The 18,322-nt window shown below is 57.6% G+C and overlaps 1 protein-coding gene across 2 annotated transcripts in view; it reads right to left on the reverse strand.

Moving 5' to 3' along the window:
* ELL (elongation factor for RNA polymerase II) overlaps positions 1-18,322 on the reverse strand; it is a 79,239-nt gene that overhangs the window by 5,362 nt on the left and 55,555 nt on the right. For both annotated transcript variants that reach the window (XM_027084733.1, XM_027084734.1), the window contains 6 exons: positions 16,073-16,194; positions 15,534-15,697; positions 13,096-13,370; positions 9,449-9,573; positions 3,908-4,004; positions 2,211-2,685 (listed from right to left, as the gene is read on the reverse strand). In XM_027084733.1, coding sequence (XP_026940534.1) covers positions 2,211-2,685; positions 3,908-4,004; positions 9,449-9,573; positions 13,096-13,370; positions 15,534-15,697; positions 16,073-16,194 — 1,258 coding nt within the window. The remainder of the gene's footprint in view (positions 1-2,210; positions 2,686-3,907; positions 4,005-9,448; positions 9,574-13,095; positions 13,371-15,533; positions 15,698-16,072; positions 16,195-18,322) is intronic.

The raw sequence follows: 18,322 nt of genomic DNA on the forward strand, positions 1-18,322 counted from the left end.
TGTGTGTGTGTGTGTGTGTGTGTGTGTGTGTGTGTGTGTGTGTGTGTTGGGAGCTTGGGGACAACATGTTACGTCAGGGGTGTGTGGTGTGGTGTATGTGTGTGTGTGTGTGTGTGTGTGTGTGTGTGTGTTGGGAGCTTGGGGGGGCTTTGCACCCACCTATTACCACTATCATTTGAGCCGCCTGAGAGACGGCTTAAGGTGGATCACTTGGCGCCAGACCGGCTTCTGGTGCCTCAGTTACCCTTTTCCTTTTCCTTGGGGCCTCTACTCCCTGGGTTGCCTGACCCCAAATGTCACTTTCTTACCTCGGCTTGGGGAGGAGCTGCCCGGAGCTGACGCACACCGGGCAGGACCCAAAGCCATCTGAGCCCTGCGTGCGGGCCGGCCTGGGCAGCATCTTCCTGGCCCCATCTGGTGCCCGGCCCCACAGTGCTCCTGCCCAGGGCCCTGCCAGAAGCACACGGCATCCGCTTCTGCCATCTGGGGCAGAATGCGCTGCCCGGCTGCTCAGCAGTTTGCTGAGTGATGTCTCTGTGACCCTGCGTGATGTCTCCTCCCGTGAGCCTGTCTCCCTGAGGAGGAGCCGGATCAGATGGCGTGTGCTCAGGGAACCGGGCCGCCTTCTCCCCTGCGGCCCACCCACAGGTGCTAGGAAGCCTAGCGTGCAACAGGGTTGAGGAATACCAGGGGACTTGACGGAACTGCAAAGTCCGACTTCACCGGACCAACCCTGCTCTTCCAGGACCTGCCCTCCAGCCACAGAGGGAGGGGCTGGCAAGCCCGTGAAGGATAGGTGAGGACAAATTTAAAAGCCTTAAGGAGAAGTGGCTCCACCCCATCCAGGAATGCCCCCTGCTGGGAACCCTCCTGAGGAAATCGTCAGAAAGCTGCAGCAGGTGACGAGGCCCCCGTGGCTGCGGCCTGTTGCCAGGACATGCTGATAAGGTTAAATTACATGAAAGGAAATTCACAATGGAGTCCGTATTGCTAAGAGAGGGCTCTAAAAATGGAACCAAGAGGCCATTAAGGAAGTGTGACTTGTGCACGTCTCAGCCTAGATGGAATCTGACCTTCTGACCCGATGAAGTCATCTGCCAGAAACTTGTGACAGCCTATCTACTCATCAGACCCCCTACCCTAAAAACACTCGTGACACTGTCTACTTTACTGGACCCCTAACCTAAAACAAATATTTTCTGACTTGCGTCAGAGCTAAACCATCCTCACCAGGCAACCTTTAACAGACGCGTGGCTTTTTGTCTTTATAAGCCCGACTCTTTCTCCTCCTCAGAACACTCTTTCGCGCTCACCTGAATCTATGTCTCCCGAACTGTAATTTTTAAGACCTCAAATACACGATTTTCTTATTTGCAGCCTCCTGAATTATTCTTGGGGTTGACAGTAGCCACAAGGGGTGCTCGGCTCAGGTGCCTAGGGCTATAACTGGAGGCGGGGTGGCTCTGGGGGACATGACCCCAGCCCCACCGCCATCCTAGCCCATCCATGCGCCTCCCCAGTGCCCCGGGCCTGAGAAGGTTTCCCTGCTCAGCACATGGCCCTGGGCAGCCTTGCACCCGTCATCCTGCTGAGGGTCTCTCCACTGCCAGCTTCCCCACAGGCTGCAACTGCAAGACCGTGTTCTGGCTCTTACCTTCTGTTGTTCTATGGACAGTCTCCCACCTCCTTCTGGGCCCACCTCCCAAACCCTTTCTCCACAGGCTGAAATGTTCGCCTAGCAGGCCACACCAGGTCCCTGGTGATCCAGGGGCTGCCCACCTCCCTCTCCACCAGGCCCTGCCCCCCGCTGCCTTCCCTGAGCCCCAGTCCCACCCTGTTCTCTCTCTGTGTCTGGGACCTCCCCGCAGCCAGAGCTGGGCCCTGGAACTGTTGCTCTCCCTGTGTGATGTCTCCTCCCGTGAGCCTCAGCTCCATCAGGCTCCAAGCCCCTGGCCCCCAGAGCTGGCCTGGCACACACAGGACTGCAAGAGGCTCTCAGCATAACAATGCCAGGGCAGTCACAGACGAGCCGGTGCGAGCACACAGGAGGCAAAGAGGCCTCATGTGCAGGCTGAGCCGAAGTGGGGGCTCGTGGGCAGCCCTCTCGGCACTCTGTGGAGTGAGGGTGGTGGGCATGGGGCCGGTGCTCAGGCTCCTGGCGACACCCTCCTGCAGAGCCCCTGCCCCTAGGCCTGCCTCTTGGCACCTACCCGGGGCGACTGGTGGGGCTCCAAGGGGGCCCGACATCTGGTCTGGCGGCCGGGGCCGGTGCCTGTCCTCAGCCGCCCTCTCCTTGTCTTTGTGCTTCTTGGATTTCTTCTTGGACTTGCCGTGCAAGGAGGCGCCGTGGGGCCTGCTGGGCTGGGCACAGTCCGTCAGCAGGGGCAGGCTGAGGCACTCAGTAGGTGCCGGGGCGGCCACTTCCCCACGCTCGCAATCCCGGCCGCTGTGGCCCAGGTCGTTGCTGACGTCGGCCAGGGGGTCGTGGGCCCGTGGTGGGTCCAGCCGCAGGGGCAGGTGGGCGTCTGTACCAGCCAGTGGGCCCGGGGTGGGAAGCAGGGCCTCACGGCCGTGGGGCACACTCAGTTTCCCGTTGACTGCAGGCTGACCTCTCTGGGCGAAGTGCGATATCCTGGGTTTCTTGTTGGCCAGAGGGTCGATGAAATCAGGAGGCTGTGGCCGTTTCTGGGAAGGAAAGGAGACAATTTCAGAGGGGAGCCTGTGCCTAGAGTTACTGGGGAGAGGCTGGGCACCGCAGGCCCGGAGGAAACCCAGTGCCCACACGCAAGGCCCACGCTGACCACATGGGGGCGCGCGAACACTAGCCAGGCCCAGGATGCCCAGAGCTCAGCCGGGGCTGCCTGCCCAGGGTCTCAGCTCTCAGCTGGGCCCAGAGGCCACCAGAGCGGAGGAAGGGCGCTGGGTCATTAGTGGACCTGGTTGCAGACCAGAAGGGCCACCTCTGGGAACTGGTCTAAAACACCACTGTGCTCAGCATCTTCCCTGGACGATGGGAAGAGTGACAGAGCCAAATCTGAGTAACACAGGGCAGCCCCACAGGACAGGACCAACACCTCCAGGCCCCTGACTACTTGGATCCCCATGGCAACCCTGTGACATGGTGCAGGCTTCATCCCCATTTCACAGACAAGAACACTGAGGCCTGTGAGGCAACGCCAGACCACAGGAATGGAGCCAGGATCAGACCAGGTGGCCCAGGACCAGGGAAGCAGCGGTAGGGAGAAAGAAGGCAGATGGGCAACCCAGGATCAGAGGGAAGCAGTGGGGACGCAAGTGAAATGAGGCCCTCTGTTCTCCACAACGGCCCTACAGCCACGGGGAGGCTTTAAGGGTCATGGGCCTAGGCTGGGTGCCTCCAGGGCAGAGGAGGAAGAGGGAGAAGGGGGGCTGGCCTCTCCCAAGCAGGGATGGAGACGTGGGACTCATAAGTCAGAGCATGCAGGTGGGTGGGGAGAGCTTTCACCAAACAGCTCAAGCAACGGTGAGGCGGGTATTGCTGAAGATCAAGCCCCCAACAGCAAGGCCCCCCCAAATGCCCTTCCCAACTACTGACTAACATGGCCGTGGCCACTGCTCATAGGACCCCACTGCGCCCTGGCTGGTTTTCCAACAGCCCTAGGAGGCAGGAGCGCCCACCACACAGAGAAAGCAGGAGGCTCAGTGTGGTTCAGCAGCCTGCCCTCCCTCGGCCACATACCCACAGGTAAACCAAGGAACCATAACCAAGTCCCAGGCCCAGGACACCCAACCCCCAGCCAGCTGTTCACTCATTCAAGAAAGCTTGCCAGCCCTGAGCCGAAAGCCCAACAGGCTCCGTAGGAACCAAGGCCAGGTCAGGCCCACTGGCTCTGGTGAGACCCACCCTCCCTCCCCACCACGCTCCTACCTGAGGGGGTGAGGCTGAGCTCCCATGCTCACCCGGAGGACTGTTGGCCGCAAGGTCCCCAGGGAGGCCGCCTGAGCTCTGTGGCTGGCACAACTTCCTGCAAAGGAGAAGCAGGGTGGGTTGGAGGGATCCTCAGCAGTGCCCTGTGGGGCGCACACACGCCCACCTGTCCCTGCACTGACACCACGCTGTCCCATTCACGCCCAGGGATTTGGGGAGGGCCTGACTCCAGAGCAGAACCAGAGCAGGGCCGAGTGTGATGGGTACACCAGGGCCCGGCAGGCAGAGAGCAGCCTGAGCACATTCCGCCCTGGGTTTATCCACAGCTGCCCTGTGGCCAAGATCACAGCCTCACTGCCAGGAGGACTGTCCCGTTGGGTGTTCTGCGCCCAGAGAAGGGTCAGATGACCACCCACTCATCTAGACTCCCATTACCATGGAGACCAAGGACCCATATAAAACTGACCAGACACTCAAGATCCATGCTGTGTCCCCAGGGGAGCTGCTGTCACTGGGGTGCTGGTCCTCACTTTTAAAAACAACTGTCATCCTAATAAACAACACTCACTGCAGAAACAGAGAACACAGAAGAGGACTGAGATGCCCTGGTCTGTGGTGGGAGGGCCTTCCAGATTCAGCGCCCATCGTCCTGGGAGCCCAGGCCACAGCACCTCCAGGGATGGCAGGGGTGGTCACCAGTCCGGCAGGACGCGAGCACAACAATGTAGCCAGGGAAGAGAGAAGAAACACCCCAATGCCTGACACACAAATGGAGGCCCCCGACAGTCACCCCGGCTCGGCGTGGGGGAGGGGGCTCTCCACTTAGCCTCCTGCACTCCCGGAGACTGTGCTCTTCATGGGAGCCCAGGCAGCTGGCCAGGTGCTGGGAGTGGTGCCGAGGGCCCTCCACGCCCTGCAGGGAAGCTGAGCTGAGGTCCAGGGCCATGTCTGCGCTGCTCTAACCAGTGACAAGCAGAGCCCAGCCCCTGACCAACAGCCACACTCTATAGACAACTGCTGCTGTCCCCTCCACGGTGGCCTGAAATGCAAGCAGAGCCACAGGAAAAGGGCCCGAAACATGCAGGCACTTGGGGCAACACAATCCACGAGGCTGAGGGCAAGTCTGCTGCTCCAGCCACATGGAAGCAACCAGAGCTTTCGGTTAAAGACAGAGAACCAGGTATTTACATCCACTCTCTTTCAAGCCCCCACTAAAAAGGCATAAAAGAGAAAGGGAAAAAGAGAGCAATGAGGGGGCTTCCCTGGTGGCGCCGTGGTTAAGAATCCTGCCTCCTAATGCAGGGGACACGGGTTCCAGCCCTGGTCCAGGAGGATCCCACATGCCGCGGAGCAACTAGGCCCGTGCGCCACAGCTACTGAGCCCACGTGTCACAACTACTGAAGCCCACATGCCTAGAGTCCGTGCTCTGCAACAAGAGAAGCCACCGCAGCGAGAAGCCTGCGCACCGCAACGAAGAGTAGCCCCCGCTCGCCACAACTAGAGAAAGCCCACGTGCAGCAACGAAGACCCAACGCAGCCAAAAATAAATAAAATACATTTATTAAAAAAAAGAGAGAGAGAGAAATGAGCAATGATATTCAATGCAGAAGTACAAGTGGTGACTGTCCTATAGGATCCAAGAAAACGGAGTCCCAGGCCACAGAACCCCACGGGCCCAGGATGGGTGCCTCAGGAACCTCAGCAGAGGGGCCCCTGCCAGGCTGTCCCCCCAGAGTCCTGCTCTGGGTCCCGGCCTGCTGTGGGGCAGCAGGGAAGGGAGCCCACAGCATGTTCAGGAGTGAAGGAGCCCAGGCCTTCTCCAGGATGCTCGGGCCACACAGGATGGACAGAGACGTGGCCTCGGGAGAAGAGGAAACAGAGGGGCCTATGGGGGATTCAGAAACGCCTCAGCAGTGCTCCTGAGGAGGCTGCGTTGCCTATGGGAAAGTCCTGAAGAGGCTGCGCACCCGGGCTTCCAGGCAACAAATGTCAGACCCCAAAATAGACAGGAAAATGCATTTGAAAACAAAGAGAGACTCTGTAAGGGGATGAAAACTTTAAATCCACGAGAAAAACACCATCCTTAATAGCCTTAGAAAGACACAGAACTTAAATACACATTTCTCCAAAGAAGACATACGAATGGCCAATAAGCACATGAAAAGATGCTCAACATCATTATTCATCCAGGGAAACACAAATCAAAACCATGATAAGATACCACTTCACACCTGCCAGGATGGCTAGAATCAAAAAAATGGAAAATAACAAGTGTTGGTGAGGATGTAGAAAAACTGGAACTGAGTACTGCTGGTGGGAATGTAAAATGCCGTGGCCACTGAGAAGAAGTCTGGCAGTTCTTCAGAAAGTTAAACACAGGATTACCATATGGCCCAGCAATTCCACTCCTCAGTGTATATTTGAGAGAACTGAAAATCGATGTCAGCTATATTCATGTCCTGGTACAGGAATGCTCATGGCAGCACTACTCGTAATCATGAAGAGGTAGAAACAATCCAAGTGTCCATGGACAGACAAATGAATAAACAAAATGCCCACACAATAGGATACTACCTGGCCATAAAAAAGAGTGAGGCTCTGACACGTGCTACAGTGTGGACGAAACTCGAAAACCTAATCCAAGTGAAAGAAGCCAGACACAAAAGGCTGGAGTACGTAATCCCATTTGTATGGAACATCCAGAACAGGCACATCCACCAAGACAAGAGGCAGCTTAGTGAGGCTGGGAGAGGGGGAACGGGGAGTGGCTGTTAACGTGGGGTTTCGTTTTGGGGTGACTGCTTTGGAACTAGAGAGAAGTGGGAGCTGCACCTTGGGAACTAGCAACAATGGCAAAAAAAGAGACAGAGGGAGAAGGTGAAGAAATCTTCCAAAAGTAGAAGAAATTAAAAGAAACAACAGGGAAGACAATGGTGAACGGTGCAGCACAGCCCCCAGTGGCAGAATGAGAGGAAGGGCGAGGGAGGCCAGTGAGGCCTCTCACAACCACGCCCGGGACGGGAAGAAGGACGAGGCAAGTTTTCAGACTGCAAGGGCTGGGGCGCCGGTCCCAGAGCACCCGCCAGGCCATCCTGTGACCATGCAGATGGATACAGGGCCAGGAAGGGAATCTCCGTGGCTTTCCAGGGGCCAGGTCTTCAACATAGAGGGAAAGTTCCTTCCAATCTGGAAGACTAGACTTCGCCAACTGCCAATCCAGTGTGATGGCCACCCAGGCGTGAAGATATGACAGATGGAGCTCCCAAAGCCCTCTCCTCTGAGAGATGCTCCAAGAGCTGCGTCCCTTCAACCCCAGGGCAGAATCACAGACCCAGGAACAGAAGGACCCGCAAGGGACGGGGGCAGCTCCCGGTGGAACCCCTGATCCCCTGATAGTGATAAAAGGCCACGGCACAACCACGGGGAGCTTGGGGTTGGACATGAAGGACACAGAACGCTGAGCAGAGAAAGTAACAACTCGGCCAAGCAGGTTACCAACTCCAGGGAAAGCATGATGCGTGCGAGACGGACTGAGGCTCGGGTTGTCTAGGCTGTGCCCTGGGGGAGGTGAGGCCAGGACACGGGCAGGCCGGGGTGACTGATTTCAGGGCCAGGTGGAGTTGAGGCCTCATCCTGCACTGCGACGTCCACAGACTCCTCCTGGGACAGGCCAGGCCCAAGCAGCTACACACGTGGGGACTAAAAGCACAGGGGCAGCATCCAAGTCAACAGCCGAGATGCTGGGAGTGCACGTCTGTGCAGAGCAAAGCCACGGGGGCCCGGGCAGACCCTGGAAGCGTGAGCATGTTTAAGTCAGGTACGAGTTCAGAACAAGCTGTAGGAAAAGGAGGTGTTATAGCCCCTGGGGTGACACAAGTCCCCACACCCTGCCTGTAACAACAGAAACACCCCAAGATCCTGTTTTTTTCCTTCTTGCCGTGAGACCACAGCATCAAGACCTGCTATAACTGGGGCTTTCTTCAGGAAGGGAGCAACCTAAAGAAAAACAAGTTGTGCAGAGGGGCGCCTGGAGAAACCTTCTGTGTGGCTGCGGGCATCAGGGGTGTTGACCCTGCCCTCTGCACGCCAATCAGTTCACGCTTCCAAGGGCAGTAGGAGCTGTCGGCTTCCAAGAGGCTTCCGGTGGCGAGGCTGCTCTCCCAGCGGCCCACGCAGACGCAGACGGAGAGAAGAGCATCCAGACAGCCCAGAGCGAAAACAAGGGAGGAAGCGTGAGCTTGGCATTATACTGAGCTCCAGAGTCCGCATCCCTAGGAACCTCCCACCTAACACCCCTCAAGATTCAGCCCAGGCGCTGTTTCCTACAAACCACACCCATTCACACACAGACAGGCTGCTTGCTCTCGGCCACACCCCTTCCTGGGAGCTCTGGGAGGACAAGACGCTTGGGGTCTGAGATCAGCAAGGCACCCAGTGAGAGGCTCTGAAGGAAGGAAGAGTGGAAGCAGCCTCAAGGTGCCCCCCACCATGTGCCCCTGGCCACCTCAAAGCACTAGGGTGGGTGTAAGTGACTATTTCAACCCTTTGCCAAAAAACGTGATAGATGTGAACACCTGCAGGAGGTGACTGCCTACCCAGGATGTGCTTTGCTGGGGCAACAGAGGACCCCCAGAGAGGGCAGTGGGGGCCGGGGGGGCACCTTCTGCTGAGACCATCTCCTCTCAGCCTCCCTGAGCACCCAGAGACCTCCAGACAGCCAGAGCAGTGACCCCGGGACAGCAGGTGAGTGTCCCGCAGGGCCAAGGAGGAACTCAGGGTTCACCTAGACTGGCCCCGACTCAGCTCTGCTTTCCAGACGCAATTACTGCTTTAAACAGCTAAACTTAAAAAAAAAAAAAAAATCAAAAAAACAAAAAAAACCCAAAACCCTTCATAAATAGCTCCAAGTCCCTGAGAAATCACTTAAGGACTAATTAGCATATCAGGCTGTTCTGAACAGCACTTCACTTCACAGCCCGGGCTCCGGAGCCAGGCATCAATTGAGAAGGAAATCATTAATTGCTTGCCTCAGATGGGGGCCTACTTACCCACTTCTCCCTAGAGCTACCGTGGCCACTCCTGACTTTGGGTCCCAATTAACCAGAGAGGGGATGCATTTAATTAATGCTGCTTAATCTTGTCTGTGGGGAGTTTTGTTTTGCTTCTCTCTGCTTCTCGTCCTTGAGAGGCTCTTTTTAAGAAAGAGGGCCCGCAGCAGACGCCTGTGGGGATGTGCAGGTTTTGGAAGCAACCTTGACAGGAAGGGCAAGAGGGGGCAGAAGGAACGGTCTGGGGCCTTCTGTCCGGGCATTCTGGTGTTCAAGATGGTGACTCACACCCTCCACCCCACTCGGTAAGGGCTGGCCTTTACCCTACAGGAGGACACGGTGGGCCACCCAGGAAGTCTCCACAGACCCCTCCATCCTGCTTGCGGGCCCTGCAGCCTTTGGGGCCAGATGAGGCCCCCCCAGCATCCTTGGGATGAGATCTGCCCCAGGTCCAGGGGCTGGGAACTCGCTCAGGGATAGGGAGGCAGTTACCGGATAAGCATCCGCTTCAGCAACTTCTGGTCCCCCTCTGAGTAGCCGGGCCAGTCCTTCTGCACATCCTTGTACACACAGTCCTTCAGCGTGCACGTGCCATCCTTGGCATTCACGTTGGCTACCTGCAAGACAGAGCTGGTGTCACCTGTGTGATGCCCGAGAGAGACAGATGTTCCTGAAAGCATCTGCGAGGGGGCAGGGAGAGGCGGAGACAGACGTGAAAGGGGAAAGAGGACAGCACACTCCCTCCCCGAGCCAACACCTCACCCCACAGCTCCCCTGCATGCCAGCGCAGCAACCCTCGGGGTGCAGAAGGGTCAGGGCAGCAGGTCCATATATACACGTCTTACAGCTGCTGGAGGCTAGGTTGGCTCCAAAAAGGGGAGGCTGCCATCTATACTCCCAAGACTCCATCACCAGCCCATCCCCCTGCTATGGACTGAACCATTTTTGTCCTCCCAAAGTCCACGTTAAATCTTAACCCCCTTAATCTAAGGTGATGGTATTCAGAGGTGGGGCCTTTGGGAGGTGATTAGGTCATGAGGGTGGAGCCCTCATGATGGGGTTAGTGTCTTTATAAAGGAGAACCCAGAGAGCTCCTTCACCCCTTCCCCCCCGTGATGACAGTAAGAAGGCAGCTGTCTATAAACCAGGGCACATGCCCTCACCAGACACCCAATCTGCCAGCGCCTTGATCTTGGACTTCCCAGACTCCAAAGCTGTGAGAAGTAAACGTCTGTGGTGTATAAGCCATCCAGTCTATGGTATTCTGTTACAGCAGCCCGATGGACTAACATACCCGCTCTCGGATTCAGACCTCCTGTGGCAGAGTCGGCCGAGACTGGGGTGCTGGGTGAGTGGTGCCTCCAGGGGCCATGCTGAGCCCACCTTCCCTGCAACCAGCCAGCCCTGCTGCTGCTGGTTAACAAAAGCTGAGCTTGTCTCCAAGACTCTTTGCGAAGATGGATTTAAAACGTTTGCCGTAAGATGTTTGACGGAATTCAGGCCCCTGACCTGAAGCGGGCACTTCCCTGAGTGTCTCGCTTGGGCACCATGGTCTCCAGAACACGCGTGTGTAGCCGTGTGGCTGGCGCGCTATTTTTCGCTATCACTGAGACTACAAGTTCTCCACATCACAGCAGTTTTCACAAGGAGTATTTTTAATGGTTGAGTAATATTCCACCAAGTGGCTACACTGTGATGTACTCAAACGTTTCTCCTTTGTTGGATGCTGACGCCGTTTCCAGTTTCTCTGTAGCATAAACAGACGTCACTTGTGCAGGTTTTTCCATGCTGGTGATGGTTTTCTTCAGCCAGCTTCCCGGAAGTGGGATTAGTGGGTCAAAGGCTCTGAACATTTTTATGGTTCTTGATACGTTTTGCTAAAATGCTCTCCAGAAGAGCCACCCAACCGTCAACACTCCCACCAGGAAGATGGAACGCCTTAAATCTTTTCTGTTTTCACAGAAGGAATAGAGAAGGCGCCTTTGAGTAGTGTGGTTTTGTTAGTGCTGTTCATCAGAGTCCCTGGTCACTTGCGGGGGCTGGAAATGAGCATCCTGGGTGAGGCACAGACCCCGACACCTTCCCATCCCCAAGCTGGCGGGGGTCCTCCTGCCCCCCACACCGCTGCGGAGAACAAGTTGGGTAGTAAACACAGAAGCACAAGGCAGCTGGGGCAGTTTAGGAGAAATCAGAGCGGGCGCGAGGAGGATGCTCTACCCCAAGACACTGGCTGGGCCACCCCCTAGGAGCTGCCAAACCCAAGTCCACTGGAGAAGCTGGAGCCCAGTACGGTGCCTCTCTGGTCCCAGGAAAGGACCAGGAGCAATGAGAATGTCACAGGGGTTAAAAATGGAGCAGTGCCCCAGGCAGACCTAAGTCAGAACCACCAGCTCCCTCTCTCTCCAGAGAACTGAGCCTGGCATCCCTGCCGCATCTGAGGGCTGCTCAGTGGGTAAATCTCAGGTGTAATCAAGTGCTCGGTCAGCTAAGGGTCACATTCTGCATTGTGCTTTTTTATTCTGGGCACAAACAGAACAAGATTAGAGAGCGGGAGCAAGGGCATTTCTAAGAACGCTATACCAGGGGCTGAGGGCCTGGCTGGATGGCAATGCAAGCTACGGGCACAGCCAGGGGTGGGCGTGGCTGCCGCACTTGTCTCCAGTCTTGGCTCATGTCTGATGCCTCTGTCCAGCTCCCGTCAGCCCTGCTGTGGTCACCCCGTGCTGCAGGAGGCAGCTCTGGGTGGCCCCCAGCCCAGGGAAAGGGCCTCCCACATACTTCCCCCCATTTCCCAGGGGCAAGGCCAGCACGCGACTTTCCAAGGAAACGAGCGCCCTGGGAGTGTTGTTCCTGGTTCTAGAGCTTTCTGGGTGCTTTGGCAAGCCCCTTTGCCAAAGAAAACTTCTGGGCTCCAGAGCCATGCATCTATCTTCTAATAGGCCCCGAGCCAACTCCTAAGCTTGCAGGGAGAAACAGTGCTGCTCAGTCCTTGCCAGCATGACCTCCACGTGGGGGACAGCGGCTCAGGAGGCCAAATCCGCACAAAAGCACCCAGTGAGTGGACATGGGCGCTCCTGACAGTAACGTGAGTCTCTGGTGAGCACCTCAGCCCTCAGGACACAAGAGGATTCTCCTCGGGTGAAGGATGGGGGAGGCACCCTTCACCTGCTCTGTGGATGGGGCCCAGCCCCTGCCCAGGCCTGCATCTGCGCCTCGGAATGCAGGGGAATGTCACAGAGGCCTCTCTTCCCTCTTCACCCGTTCCCTTTGCCCTGAACTCTCGGGGGGTAATGGGTAACACAGGGACCCCAGCCAGAGCACGGGGGGATGAGAGCCATGCCGACATCCTCCCAACAAACGTGCTGTGTGGTCACAGCAGCCTTGGACTGCACTGAGGATGGGGAAGAGAAGTGCCCAGAGGCCTGCTGAAGAACTCGGTAAATCTGAAACTCATCCTCAGACATAGCTACTGATGGTCACGGCGTGTACTTTCTGCTATAGGAGGCACCATCCAAGTGCCCAGAGTATCTGAGGCAGGGCCACGCCTCCTCCTCAGGATGCTGGCGTGACTGCTGCTGGCTGTGCCATCCTCACAGCGCTCTGAGGTGGCCCATCCCCACTTCATGGCAAAGTGGTATCCACATGGCCCAGCTGATGTGGTGAAGCCGGAGTGAGCCACTCACCTTCTCAGGGGTCCTCAAGTTGCCTCCTCTAGGGTAAGGCCTCAGGAAGGTGCTGGGGCCACCGCCCTTGCTCCAAAGCCCCGGTTGCTTAACAGCAGGCTCCACCTGCTGGCACCACGCTCCTGCCCGCTTAGCTCTTGACCCCAAGAGAGGTGCTGTGGTCATGCCCCAGCCGCAGATGGAAGCCTGAGGGTCCAGACATGAAGCCCCTTGCCTGGAGCCACAACTGATGAGCAATAAGGAGGCCCTTGCTGTCTGACTGTGAAGCCCGAGCTCTTGCTAACTCATGCTTGCGGGTTCCTCAGACTTCGTTCAATTCTAAAAACCTTGTGCGACTGAAGTCTTGGATCCCCTGTGCTACGCGCACTGCCTGTGTGTCCGCAGCTGGTAAGGAGGAGGGCCCTGGACAGTGAGTGCCACATGCGCAGCCCAGGCCAGTCCAGGGCAAGCACGCACCTGCTGGAGGAGGCCGTCCAGCGCGTCCTTGTCCGCCTGGGCCAGGCCGTCCTTCTGCAGCCTCAGCAGCAGCTCGGCCTTCCGGTAGGGCCTCAGCGCCAGGAGGTGCAGCACCCGGTCACGGAAGGGCCGCTGAGACACCCCGCTGCCCCCGCTAACGCTGCCAGCGCTGGTTTTCTTGATGGCGCTTGCCAGGTTGATGGGGGTCGCCCGCTTCCGGGAGGGCACAGCATCCACTGCCCCCGGGGCCGGTTTCCGAAACTGAACCTTTTTGCCTGCAATAAGAGCCAGGCATTAGGGACTGGAAGGGGTGAGGGAGTGGCCACCGGGTCCCACTGCCTGGGGCCGACGCCAAGTTCCTGAGCGAGCTCGTGGGCACCCGTGGATGGCCGATGGCCGATAGCCCCAAGCTCTCACTAAGCCCAAGAGAAGGCAATTCAAGCCTCGTCCAGCCCCACCTGCTCAGTGGGGCCCTTGGGCGGCCGAGACTGCCACCTGCTGACCACAAACAGCTCAGTGGGCACTTGCAGGGCCCCACAGTCTCAGAAGCGGGAGCTACAGGAAAGAGAAGCGGGCTTAGAGCCTTAACTGACTTCATCATGGGCAGCCTACATCCTGGGGACCCAAAACACCTGACCCATATGGGGAGAGGGGGCTGATGTTAACAAGGGAGTCCCATAACTGCCAGAGGCAGGCACCCAGAGACTGAACTCCACAGCACTATGCTGGTCCCACAGGATCCGTCATTCTTTTTTATGAAAAAGGAGAAGGAAAATAAAGGCGTCAGGGCCACTTGGGCAGCTGCTCTAGAGACCCCAGGGTGTGAGCAGCTCCCCAGCTGTGGCCCTGGCAAGTGCTCCTTGGGCAGACCTGGCTGTGCTTGGAGGCCCGGGGGCAGCAGGCCGATCCCCCACCCTCTTGCTGCAAACAGAGACGTACAAGGGGATCCTCCATGGAGCCTCCAGCACTGCTCTCGAGGGAGGGTGCTTCCACTCCTAAGTCATTAACTCCACCTTGGACGGCGCTCCTGCCACTGCAGGAACGAGGACTGCTGAGCAAAGTCAGCGCACACCTTGAATCCTTGGGCCAGAAACCTCTCCACGACGACTTCCTTTTGCATGTATCCCTCAAATCTGATTTGTCAAATGAACACAGGGAAGAAGTGCTTTTAGAATCCTCAGGGCCAGACTTCGTCCCCAGAGGACCCATCTGACGGGCCGACGTGGGGTGGGGGGAGAGGCCTGACACACCCAGGATGTGCACGTCGGTGGCTTAAGAGGCCAGGACACGAGCGTTTCCACCAGAACGTAAACTACTGCAAAAACCTTCATTGTACCCGAAATGGCACCGTAACACGAATTTTGGACCAAGTTTTTGACTGAAAGACCCACCCAAAATGTATTCAAATGTGTACAAATGTCCACATTTGCATCTTGAAGCAAAAGCAGGCTCTGAAGCCCTTTTAGATTCTGGCTGGCACCTCTTGGGCAGCTTACTGCCCAGGGCTCAGGCTCCCTGGTCACTTACAGCCACATCCACTGGGGCCCAGCGCTGACAGGCAGGACAGATTCCTGCACCGTCTGGGGTTTCATTCAGAGCCAACCCCACTGCCAAGCAAGGAAAATCGCATGCTCTTTGGAGCAACGTGAAACGCTCTTGCTTTTCCTTAAAGAAGAAAAAAACCCCAAAAGCCATCAAGTTCTCCCTTGCTGTAAGCCGTTTCACACCTCTCTCAGGGCTTTCTTGCCTGGCAACGCATTCCAATGACTCCTTAACTCCATCTGCATCCAGGAGGCGGGAAGACTACAGCAAGATGACGGGGCTTTCTAAATGGATAAATAGATAGTACTCTTCTCCCTATACTTTTAATGTTGTCAGTGTCTCGACTTCACTGAAATTGTTTCCAAGCAGATGCTGAGGGGCCAGAGCCTTCCCAGTGAACAGGGATCAATGCGTTTCCTTCCTGGTCTCCACCTTATGGCCCCTCGCTGGCCCCAACACAGCAGCAGGCCGCCCGCCACAGGGTGCATCTCGTCATCTGCACCTTGCCCCGGCCACGTCGGTCTTGGGAAGGAGACATCTGGGCAGGTGAGGGCAGGGGTGGCAGCTGGAGGACAGACCGAAGCTCTAGCTTCATGTAGGGTGAGTCTCCATGATGGGCAGAGGTCCCTAAGGCTACAGCCTGGGAGAGGAGCCCTGAGATTCAGAATGCCTGGAATTCTCGGGTCCCTTAGTCCATCTTGGGTTCAGAAGGCAGCAGATGCCACCCAGGAAGGACCTTCTGTCCTGACCCAACACTGACCCAGCTCATCCTACCTCTGTCAACCCGTCACTCCCGCTCCTGGTCTGGATGGGCCCTGAGTCTCTCCTGCTCCCCCGACAGCTGCCCAGCAGGTGCAAGGCCCCCACAGGTGGAGCCCCAGGCCCCTGATCCTCACCCAGGTAACGGCCTCCGGGCTTGATGACGATGGCGCCTCGACTCCGCGTCTCCTCCTCAGCCTGTGCCAGGCTCTGCCGCGCTTTCTGGTAGGAGTCGTCGGTGGCACACACTGTGATTTTGTCCTGGATGCTGCCCAGGCAGTCCAGGTGGACATCCCCATGGCTGCAAGACAAGGGGCCAGAAGCTGGGATGAGCACCTGGGATGACCAGGAGAGATGGTCACCACCCCCATGTCCAAGAAATGGGGCTTGGTGCTGACTTGGGCAACACGGTTTCTTCAAGGCACATCTTGACCCGAAAGAAACAAGGGAACCCAGGTCCCTGGGCCACAGGTGGCACGCCAGGACCTAGACCTGTGCCCTGAACACACTGTAAGGAGCCAGGGTAGCTCACTTGAGAAGGGGAAGAAGGGGCGCTGGGGCTGGAGGTGGTGGGTAAACATCTGCACAGCAGGCTGGGGCAGGGGACGCCACAGTGGAAGTCGGGGGAGGCGGGTCTGCCCACTGGGAGACCTGGGGCAGCCTGGGCAAGGCTCACCTGGAGACGTACTGCTGGATGCAGTCAAAGCTGCCCTGGGGGCTGTCACGGCCGATGTTGGAGAGGTAGAAGGAGAACGTCCGCGGCTCCGTGGGGCAGTCAGGCTGGGGGATGGAGATGTGCTGCGTGGAGAGGGGGGGACATCACCGGTAGGTCCACAGCACAGAAGGGAGCACAGGATGGGCCAGCACAGGACCCAGGCCCATCCCTGAAGCATGCCCCTTACAGTGGGAATGTGCAATCACATTCCTTTGAAACGCACCTTTGTTTTCCCGACAGTGACAGGACCAGCGTGTCACCATGGACAGGCTGCTGGTGGGTCCTGGGTTCTCATGCAGTGGCAGGGGGGTGGGGTCCTGTGTCTGGTTTCTAAGCAGCAATGGCAACTCAGTCTGAGGAGCACAGAGCACTCAGCACACAACCAGAGGCAGGGACCCCACCCCAAGCTGGGCCATGACTCAGTTTCCCCACCAAACAGGGCTGATCTGGTTCAGGACAACCGTAAAGATGAGATGAGACAAGATGGGTGGGCGTCAGCAGCGGGCAGGGCATGCTGAGAGGTCGAGATACCCTGACCCGCACTCCTACTTAGCAACGCCCTCTCCACCTCCTCCAGGCCAAACACTGATGACTCCACCTGGGTGTCCGTGAATAAGGCAGGCACGGGCCCCGAGGGGCTCACAGAGGGGCAGCACTTGCCCCCAATCAACCATGACAGGGGATGCGTGTGCCATGGTTTATGTAACCCCAACTTCAGAGAGCACCACTGTAGCCTAGCGAGGCAAAGCCACAGCCGCCAGAGGGAAGAGACAGACGACCTGGCTGACAGACAGACAGACAGCACTAGTCCTGGCCAAAGTGCAGGGTTCAGCATAGGCAGGACATCCAGAGGCCACTTTATTCCAGGCCGACCCTCTGGCCCCCTGCCCACACTGGGTGAAGGCCAGCAGCTGCTGAAAAACACAGACAGGAAAACCTGACATTCCGGCTGCCAGCCCCTGTGCAGGCAGTGGAAGGGCCTCCAGAACCCTGTCACCAGAGGTGACCAGCCTTAAAGTAATCCCTGGGCTTGAGCACAGGAGCTCATCACAGCTAGGCAGACACACAAGGTGGGGTCACAGGTGGTCAACAAGAAGGGGCAGCACTGGGGGTTAGGGGGCAGCAGGCCTCGTTCCTGGGCTGTCGCACCAGCCCAGCAGGCCAGGGCGAGCACGTCTCCTCTTTGGTTGTGTGAGGACGCTAACACGCCTCATCAGCACTGGACAGAATGCGGCTCAGGGCTGAATCCCCCCTGCCCTGTGCGCAGCTGTCACGTGTGACTGCAGGCAGCTCAGCCTGTCTGAGCCTTGTCCGTGAGAGCAAGGACACGGCAGCTTGGGCCACAGGGAGGGATGCGGCTCCCCTGCCCCAGCCCTCAGGGTGGTGTGTAGACCCATGAGGGAAGCTGGGAGGTCACACAACCCAGGGCTGGCTCAAAATGCTGCAGGAAGCCCTCAATGCACAGCCAGTCCCTGCTCCAAAGAGAGGCCCCCGCCGTGCACATTGAGAGCCAAGGCGTCACAGAGTGGCTCCCAGGCACAGCCGCTCAGGGCAGGAAGGGCCTGGCCTGGGGGAGAGGGACAGTCTGCACCAGCCGTCCAAGGACTGCAAATGACCTTGGGCCAATGATCATCCCTGTCCCCCACGTCCCCGCCCCAGGATGAATGCTGCCCAGGAGAAAGGCTGCCCCGTTGGCCCAGCTCCACCCAGCCACCCAGCTGGGGTCTGTCCAGCACTCTCTCCTGGCCCTCCAGCATGATCCTGTCAATGCAGTTCGGGGGCAGGGCCCCCCCCCCTCCAGGACACACACCCAGTGGCAGGTGAGGCCAAAGTCCATGGAGGAGACCAGCAGGGTGGCAATGCCAGGTCGGCCCTGGCCAGCCACGCAGGCCCTCATCTCAACACAGATACCTGTTTCTTTATGAGGGTCAAAAAGAGATGGAGCAGCTCACACTCAGCATCTATAAAAAATTCAAACCCAGACTGCCTGCTATCACTCACCTCGGGCAGGAAAACACACATGTACACACACACACACACACACACACACACACACACACACACACGCTCCAGTGCGTGTGCAGCATCTCGTCCAGCACTAGTAGCCACCCTGTGTTGTCTGCTCGTTCCTTTGCAGATGTGACTTTTGTTCTCCATTATAGAAGTAACTGAAAACCCAGCACTCAGATGCTTCTGAGGGTCACTGTGGGA

This window comes from Aethalodelphis obliquidens, unplaced genomic scaffold, assembly GCF_003676395.1.
Source record: "Aethalodelphis obliquidens isolate GAN/ISIS:26980383/991018 unplaced genomic scaffold, ASM367639v1 scaffold53, whole genome shotgun sequence".
Taxonomy (NCBI): Eukaryota; Metazoa; Chordata; class Mammalia; order Artiodactyla; family Delphinidae; genus Aethalodelphis; species Aethalodelphis obliquidens.